Source organism: Dipodomys ordii, unplaced genomic scaffold, assembly GCF_000151885.1.
Source record: "Dipodomys ordii isolate 6190 unplaced genomic scaffold, Dord_2.0 Scaffold150, whole genome shotgun sequence".
NCBI classification, from domain to species: Eukaryota; Metazoa; Chordata; class Mammalia; order Rodentia; family Heteromyidae; genus Dipodomys; species Dipodomys ordii.
Window position 1 is genome coordinate 4,221,379 of NW_012267366.1, and position 9,564 is coordinate 4,230,942.

Here is a 9,564-nt window from a genome sequence, read left to right on the forward strand (position 1 = left end):
TTTTGGTCCGGTCGTGGGGCCTGAACTCTGGGCCTGGGCGCTGTCTCTGAGCTCTTCAGCTCAAGGCTAGTGCTCTACCACTTGAGCCATAGCGCCACTTCCGGCTTTTTTTTTCTGCTTATGTGGTGCTGAGGAATCGAACCCAGGGCCTCATGCATGCAAGGCAAGCACTCTACCACTGAACCAACTTCCCAGCCCTCCACCAATATTGATTTGAGGAATGCCAATACATTTTCCAAGTAAGCAAATTCATGAAGAGAATCAACTGTATTTACAGCTACAGTTTTTTGGAAAATCCCTCATCAAAAAGAAATGGCCAGCTGGATGCTAGTGGCTCCTGTCTGTAATGCTAGCTAAGCAGGAGGCTGAGATTTGAGGACTGTGGTTCGAAGCCAGCCTGGGCAGCAAAGTCAATGAGACTCTACTCTCCAATTAATCACAGAAAAGCCCAGAAGTGGCACTGTGGCTCAAGTGGTAGGGTGCTAGCCTTGAGCAAAAGGAGCTCAGCAACAGCGTCGAAGGCCCAGGCCCAGAGCTCAAGCCCCAGGCCACACAGAAAAATAAATAAATAAAAGAAATGCCCAGATATCAATACTCTGCAACTGAACTCCACAGAGTTAAAGTCGAGACCCTTAAACTTGACAAAACAATCCCCCCTAGATAGCAGTTTGCAAAACAGAAATGAAAGCAGTATGTGTCAGCATTCCTTTTATTTAATATATTCATTAACATGAACAAGAAAACACGTCTATTATCCAATTACTTTCAGCCAGTGGTTGCTGAGTAGCCACACATGGGAAACATGATGTCAGATGAAGCAATTTGCAGTCTTCTTGAGTGTAGTGAAGGGAAGTTGAGGCAATTGCCAAGTCTAATGCAAGACAGATGGTCAAGTTAACACAAAGGTATTATGTATGGGAGACTGATAAAAAAAATATACTGTTATGGGAAGCAGACGAAAGGAACAAAAGTATCCTCTGGAGATTACCTGGAAAAGTTGATGGAGATAATGCTATCCAAAACTATCTTCAAGAATTAATAAGATAGCATGTGGAGCTATGGAAAGACTTGCTCTGGGAAAAGGGTCCAAATTCAGCATAACTATACAGGAGGTATACTTATGAGAAGCATTGCTCCTGTAGTGCTGAGTAACACACAGTGGCTCCGATATGGAAGCAGAGAAGAGGACTGGAGGGCAAATAGCTAGATGAGGAAGAAAGATTACCTATTTCTAGAAGCTTCTTGGTTTAGTCTGCCTTTACATTATGGTAATTAACTCCTTTCCTGTGTATCTTTCATCTCCTTAACTAGACTACGTGATGGGACAGGCCTCATACTTCTCCAGTCTCACCTCTTCTGCCTTCCATCAATAGTCCCCAACACAAAACAACACCCTACCACATAAAATCTGCCCCTACACCGAGGCTGGCATGTTTCAAGCTTTGAGTAAATACTTACTCATTCTCAAATTGGCTTTACAAACTCCCTCAACATTTAACAAGTCCTGGTTTGTTTACTAAGAATACAAAGCTGTTCTCATGGAGCAAATGGCTAAATTTGTATCAGAAAGCAACCATTCCTGAGCTTTCCCAGAATCTAGACATGAATGGGGGAAACTATTGGAAGTATCACAATATAATATTCCACATTTGTATTTCTGTGTCTACTGAAAAGAAAAATTAGTGTCCAACAGAATCTCCCCATTTTGTAATTAAACTTGTAAATACATAAGTATGTCCTCAGTTTTAGGTCATGTTATATTTTGGCCCTTGATTCTATGATTTATTAGAACTCAGCATAAATGCTTTTTGAGTACTTAAGATTGTTTTAGGGGGTTCATATCATCCTATTATATAAGATTAAGTTTTTCTAAACATTCTTGCATACAAAAGATTTTCTATATACAATTATGTAATCATACTTTAGTTTCTTTTATCTCTGATAAATTATCTTAATTATAAATTATTTCAAAAAGCCAGGTCTTGCTCTTTTAACTGCTCAAATTTGAGTGGCACCAGTGGCACAAATTAAGGGCTATTGAAAACAGTTAATATTTTAATTTGAGCATATTTCATATCAAATAGACTAGAGACTTTTAACCAGATATTTATAAATTACTGTTAGCTTATTAGCTAATGCTTTCAAAATTGAATTTTCTATTAGAAAAAGAAGCAGGGTGGGGAAGGTGGCTCAGTGGTCGAGTGCTTGCCTTGTATGCATGAGGCCCTGGGTTCGATTCCTCAGCACCACATAAGCAGAAAAAGCTGGAAGTCACACTGTGGCTCAAGTGGTAGAGCGCTAGCCTTGAGCTGATGAGCTGAGGAACAGCACCCAGACCCAGAGTTCCGACCCAGAGTTCAGGCCCCACAGCCAACAACAACAACAACAAAAAGAAGCAAGTGTTAAAACACACACATTCACAATGAAATCATTATACTTACTGTTTCAAAACCTCTATGTGGGTGATCAGGAAATCCACCTGGTCTCCCGCCTTTAAATTCATCAAACAGTAAAAATGGGTCCAGATTTTTTAACTGAAATAATAAAATTCAACAGATTAGACAAGTCTTTTTGAAAGCCATATCACCAGTGGCTACGTATATAAACAGACCTAGGAAAAGTCACTGAGAACTCCATAGCCAATGAGAAATCTTTTGCAATAAAAATTGCTTTCAGGCCGGGTACCTGTAGCTCATACCTGTAATCCTTGCTACTCAGGTGTCTGAGATCTGACTGTGATTTAAAGCCAGCCTGGGCAAAAATGTCTGGGAGACTCTTATCTCTGACTGACTACCAAAAAAGTAGGGAGTGGAGCTGTGTGGTGGCTCAAGTAGTAGAGTGCTATACTTGAACCAAAAAGCTCAGCAAGAGCACCCAGAGGCCCTGAGTTCAAGCATCAAAAAAGACACCAAAAAATTGCTTTCAGGCAGAACCCCTCATAACACACACACACATACACACACAGACGTATACACACACACACACACACACACACACACACAGATTGACCAATTATGTCAGCAAGTTGATATTTAATGAGAACTGCTTCATAATCATCTAAAATACAAATAATCAGGTATGAACAAGATCAATCTGTATCATAACCAGACTAGGGATATCAAGTGGGAAGAAGCTGAAAAAAAATCAATTACCACAATATACTCATAAATGCTCTACTTTTCAAATGGTGGTCTATGGAACCTAAAGTAATCCAGTGTACATAGAAAGTACCCTCCAGACATTCGGAATGGTCCTTTGTTATATTCCTTAGCCTTTCTTGTAGCTAGGTAGAGTCATATTTCTACAATGTGGAAATTACAGGGTGGGACGGTTAGGGAAATACCTTATAAGAGGAGAATGGCCAGCTGGTGTTTGTCTTTTTACTTTTCTCTTCTTCCTCCTTTCTGTGCCAGAAGGGAAATGGTTACTACTGTTCTACTAGTTGTCTTGGACCTAAGATAAAATGAGCTCAGATCTCTGATAAAAGGCAAGCTTTCAGGTTTCCCCTAGACTGCCTATTTTGGGCTTCACCTAAAAAGAAACATACATTTATGTATAGTATCCAATGGTTTTGGAAGATGCTCTCTGTTACATATAGTTGAACTGAATCATAACTAACACAGGGGGTAATCGTGTCTATAGTACCAGCCTAGTAGGCCAGCCTACATCACAATATGGCAGCAGAAGAGAAGAGAGGCCCTTAAGACTCCAACAGCTGCATACTAGGCTTCCTCAGCCTGTCTATATACTGGGTCTTGAAGGCAGCAAGGAGAAAGTAGAAGGAAACTAGCTAGCAACATGGATCCCAGATTGAGACTGACACATACCCTTGAATGTTCTTAATCTATAACTCAGCCTCTGTACCTTGACTCAATATCTTAACTGAGTCTTTGATATTGGGGAGCACAATGCACAGAGACTAAATCAATGAAGACCAAGATTAGTCAAGGAATCATGGGTTATGAGTTAGAGAATAACATTAGGATCATACAATGGAATATTTCATAGCTGTTAAGATGATCTGAGTGAAGTTTTTGTAATGACATGATTAGTCCTCATGCTACCATGTTAAATAAAAATAATCAGGATACAAAACTGCTTATTGTATGCAATCCCAATGACCGAGAATGTACAATTATATGGAAGCAAAATGAAGCAGCTTCTTAGTTGTGATTAAACCAGACCTGTGAGCTTTTGAAATTACCCCTATCATTTGCTTTTTCCTTAGGGGAGAAACATGCCTGGGACAAAAGAGACCCAAAATAAAAGATTTGGGGGATTTCTTAAATCTAGGTTCTCAAACAGGAATTCTTATCTGGGGCTGGGATAGAATTCAATGATGCTGTAAGTTTGGATTAGAAAAGAATGGTTCCAGAAGTGGTGCTGTGGCTCAAGTGGTAGAGTGCTAGCCTTGAGCACAAAGAGGCTCAGGGACAGCGCCCAGGCCCCGAGTTCAAGCCCCATAACTGACAGAAAAGAAAAGAAAGGGAAAGAAAAGAGAAGAGAAGAATTGTGACCTTATTTTCACCTAACCTCGTTTTCTCCTGGATTTATTTCATTGTAAAATATAAATGAAATAAAATTGAGCATTAAATCACTTAAGCATATAGTTTACTGGCATTAAGTACATTCACGTTGTTGTTTCACTGTTACCACCATCTCCAGATTGAATTTTAATGCTTTTAAAAATTATGAATCAACTACAATAAATGTGGTGACTCTGACAGCAATAGAAAACAAAACTATTTTATATCATATAACGGTTGTGAGATTTTGTTTATACTCTTCATGGCTTTGACATTAGAGCGTTATTAAAACTGCCCCTACGTGTTGCTGCCGAATGCAAAATTACTAGGCAGAACAAGTTTTTTCAATTTTTTAACACTCTTGAATTATAAATGTTTTCTTTGGCAATCCTATATATTTTATTTTATGTGGTAAGCAATTAATTTACTAATGAATTGATAGGTTTGATCAAAGAGGTATACAGGGGAATAAATTAAAAATCCTCAGTAGAAATGCTTCTGACAGATGGACTAATTAAAGCATTAGCTACCCTTAACAAACAATAATGGTTTGCTGACAGGTGTCTTTAGAGTCTCAGAATTCTTTCCAATTGCTCTACTGAAAATGGAGTTTGGTAGAATATGACACCATCTCCATCTGCCTCTGTACAAGACAATGAATAAACTCAGCCAACATGTTTCCTTTGGCACACTGTATTGTTTGGGTTCTCAAAAATTTTGTGAGTAAAGCAGAGAGCTTCAGACACAAACCACTTTTGTTGTGATAAAAGCCCCCACTGAACTCAGCTAACCTCAGTGTGATTAATTTAACTGAATACAGGAAGGCCTATGAGAACTGTGAAGCTCAATGTTGACCTTGATGATGACCTTCCATCAATGACAGACATTGCCTCTCACTTCCCTGAGACAATCATCAAGATGGCCAGTGTTCCTGAAGGACGGAAATCCCATCATTACCTGTCCTTTATTTTTCCTTTCAGAAGCTGAACTACAGATGGAGATCTTGCAATGAGTACATTTCTAACTCTAAGAGGGAGAAAATAGTTTCAATTTTTTTTAAAAAAATCTAATAACATTCAAAAAGAGATTTCAATGATATTTAAGGAGCTAGTAAAACTGTTTTAGAAGGAAAATAGGGTGCTTTGTGAATACAGAGTCCTAAAGCAGCACAGTGTACCTCAAGCCAATCCATTTCTTTAACTGTATTTTTTTTGTCTTTTCTTTTTTGGTACTGGGGATCAAACCCAGGACGTTGCACTTGCTAGGCAAGCGCTTTGCCACTGAGCTACAGCCCAGCCCAAGCCAATCCATTTCTTTGATATAAGTAACCTCTCTACCATTTTTCTTCATTAGTGATGGAAACTATCTTCTTTGTATCAATTGCCATTGCTTTTACTTATAAAAATCGAATTTTCAAGAGTTAACATTTCCATCAATTGGGGCATACATTGAAGTTTGAATCCTTAATAAAATAATGTTGAAATGTGAGTCATCAGGAAGTTAATGTTGAAAGGGGAAACGGTGAAGGCGCGGCTTGATGGAACGGATGGCATTGGGTGGACAGTTTTCCTGTCTCCATGGCCAGTGCACAGTGTGCCCAGTGAAATAAACCCCCACAGCCTCACCTCCACAGAGAAGCAGTGAATACCACTGGGCTCAGGTGAAGGGATAGAGACATGGTCGTCAGAGAATGCAAAGTTGCAATGGAACAGGGGGAATATCATTGAAGGGTCAAGCATGTGGGGGGGCCCTCATTTTGAAGCATAAGACTTTGCACCCTACAGGGAAGCTCATGCCCAAATCACACTCCAGAACCCCTCCATTCACTTGGAATGAGTGGGGAAGCAAAGGGTAGCCACCCCACCAGCATACCTCCGGCCGGCCGATGCTTCTGCGGACCCGTGCTCCAACCCCTTCCGACTGCTCCCGACTGAGCACTGACAGGGTAACCTTCTTGGAGGATCCCATGCCACAGGATGTTGAGCTGTGGAAGATGGAGGGTAAAAGAAGCCATAACGGTGTGTGTGTGGGGGGGAATACCCAAGCACTACAAAACAAAGGGAGTCACTTTGGACTTAGCTAAAATAGTAACACCTGTAATTTAGTGAGCATCTACTATGTGGAGGGCCTGGATTAGGTGATTTAGAACAATAGGAATGATGGTGACTGTTCATAAATACTTTCTAGGTGTACAGGACCTCACTAGTTACTAAGAATAATCTCATCTAAACCTATAGTCGTCTTGTCCAAAGGCTCTCTTGGCCACTTACTAAGAATCTCTCAACAAGCACTTTAGCTTCTTTTTACGTCAATGACCTCTCTTAACCATCCCATACCACAGAGTCTCTCAGTGCTACTCAAAAAGTAGGGTAACAGATGGCAAGGGAGATGTATGTGGCAACAGTAGGAGCAGAGAGAAAAATCGAGAGGTCTGTGACATGCTGGCATTCAATGGAGTCTTTAAGGACCATGGAATTCCAAGATGCATCCATCTCTGAAGTTCAGGATCAATGTCTTAGGTAAGAGAGCTTTGAATCTTGTCATGAAGCCTTTCAAAAAGTACAAGGCTCTGCCGCGCGCTGGTGGCTCACACCTGTAATCCTAGCTACTCAGGAGGCTGAGATCTGAGGACTGAAGTTCAAAGCCAGCCCACGCAGTTAAGTCCATGAGATTATTATTCCCAACTAACCACCAGAAAACGAGAAGCAGAGCTGTGACTCCAAGTGGTAGAGCACTAGCCTTGAGCAAAAGAGCTTAGAGACAGCATCCAGTTCCTGAGTTCAAGCCACACAACTGAAAAAATAAAACAAAATAAAGCACAAGGCTGCTAAGCCTGGCATGAGATGCCCTTGACAATGTATCCTATGTTTCAGGAGCAACACTATATATTGTTGTTTATTCCAAAAAAAATGCTTCATCTTTGAGAGGATCTAAGTTCCAAGCAATATACTATCACAGAACAGATCTCTTTTGCAAATAGAATATAACCAACCCTTCAAAGATTCCTACCAACTCCAAGGAAAGTGCTCTAGCAAGAAGCAGATTCTGGAGCCAGATGCCCTGTGTTTATGTTAGCCGAACAAGTTCCCTTCCCATAGCTTAGCACGCTCCCTTCCTAGGCAACACTAGGCCCATGTAGTAAAGACAGTAAATAATCAGCCTCCAACCCCCCTGTACCTTGGGATGACACTTCTCTGGGGCAGCTACCATCATGGAAGGCAGCAAGAGCCCCTTAGAGTGGCCTTCAGGTCTGGGCAGCTGCAGGGGCCTTATCTACTATTTGGACAGCAGCCATCAATCCTAATCTGCCATGATGAAGCCCCTGGCCCTCACGTCCACACTGGGGTCTCCGCCTCCTAAACCCCATAGGTTATGCAAGATCACCAAACACAAGAGCCAGCTTCTCCTCTCCTGTGAGAAGAGGTCTTGCCTTCCCTTTACTGACAATAAATCTTTTTTCTTTGTTCCTTGTACCTGGATGTCTGTGTGGTTTTCAGGCAAAGTCTAATATACTCTGTTTGTATTGCAGCTTCATCACATACCAACTGCTCCACCTGAGACTCTCTATGCCTCAGTTTCCCCATCTGTAAAATGGGAATGAGTTCCTTCCTCAAGGGGTGCAGATAGTGCTAGGAAAACTTCACTGCTGTTCATCCAAAGGGCCATAACCAGCGAAACCCTGCAGTCACTCAAGGCTCATCCTAAAACTAATGCGCTTTCTCTGGCAGATAATCAACAACAGCTCCTGGCAATGAAATGCAGGGCAGGGAAAACAGGCTTAATAAACTCAAAACCCTAGGGACCTGTCATCACTCACAGGCAAGAAGCAACTAGAAAGTACTTTTACACCCCCACCCCTTCGCTCCCGCAGCTAAACGATTCGGGGTGCTTCTGGACTCCCACAATTAAAGTGTATGCTTGTGAACCGCAGAGGAGGTGCAGATCTCAGTGCTTTGCAAAATGAAAACAACCCATCGGAGCACTTTCACCAAACCACTCAATCCTAATTAAACCACTCGGGGGTCATCTCCCCTAGGAAGGCACGATCGTGCAAACCGCTCTCCAGCACGCCTCCCCCACCCTCCTCCCCAGGCCCTGTGTGAGGGATCAGAGCACTCACAAGAGCCTCAGCCGCGGTGGGGGACACAGGGAGCCGCACGCGGCGCCGGGAAGGGAGGGGTAGGAAGGCGCGGGCTTCTCACCGTGACTCAGCGCTTCACTACGGTGGCCTCGGAGAGGCAGGAGTCCCGAGGGGGTGCAGAGGGGATTGGGCGGGAGCGACCCTCCCCTTACCTACCCTTGGAGCCGCGTGGATTCTCCCTGCTGGGCCCTCCACCTCTCCTGCACCGGCTCTAGCTGCCTTTGGGTCTTTGCACCTCTGGCCTCACCGCGCGGAAGTGGTGCGCGCCCCGGCCGCTTGGGGGCGCGCTGTTCCCCGGGACGGTGCTGATGAGCTCCGAAGTCCACATGTCTACTTCGTTAGAAACCTGCCTTTTGCTGGAATTGTATCACCCACACCCCCCAGGAGCTTGGCTACGAGAATCTGAAGCAGGTGACTCGGGCTCCAGGTGTCTCCTTGTTCCTATCTGGTGAAATGAGGATGGGGAGGACAATAATACCTACCTCCTAGGGTTGCAATGATAATTAAGGGAGCCTGGCCTGGCCTAGGCTGTACACAATGGTTTCTTACATTAAAAAAACAGTTCCCTCCTGCTTCCCAGTCAGAATGAGGGAGGAGTATGAGCCAAGAGCCAAGCCATCTTTGTTCCTGGCTGAAGCCAACGAGAGACACCTGGTTAAGTAAGACCTTGGATTTTGTTGACATACAGTACAGTGAGCAGATACTGGAGAATTTCCGCCAGTGACTGAGGCTATCTGGTTCATTGTTAGAGCTGCTCATCAGAGTGGCAGGCATGGCTGTAGTTCCAGCTTTATAAACAGTGGAAGGCTCATTGTCTAAAGAAAGGAAAGAAAATCGTGCCTCTAAAACAAAGCAGGCAAAAGGTGTCTCTAAAGGATCAGATAATAAATACCCCCC

The 9,564-nt window shown here is 42.9% G+C and overlaps 1 protein-coding gene across 2 annotated transcripts in view; it reads right to left on the reverse strand.

Annotated features, from left to right (window-relative positions):
• Positions 1-8,907, reverse strand: part of Pir (pirin (iron-binding nuclear protein)) — a 72,082-nt gene extending 63,175 nt beyond the window's left edge. Inside the window, exons 1-3 of one of the 2 annotated variants that reach the window (XM_013032123.1) lie at positions 8,820-8,907; positions 6,399-6,510; positions 2,442-2,534 (exon numbers count right to left, since the gene is read on the reverse strand). In XM_013032123.1, the coding sequence (XP_012887577.1) occupies positions 2,442-2,534; positions 6,399-6,494 (189 nt within the window). In that variant the 5' untranslated portion in view covers positions 6,495-6,510; positions 8,820-8,907. The remainder of the gene's footprint in view (positions 1-2,441; positions 2,535-6,398; positions 6,511-8,819) is intronic. The other variant, XM_013032121.1, reaches the window with a different exon arrangement.
• Between the last annotated feature and the right edge of the window lie 657 nt (positions 8,908-9,564).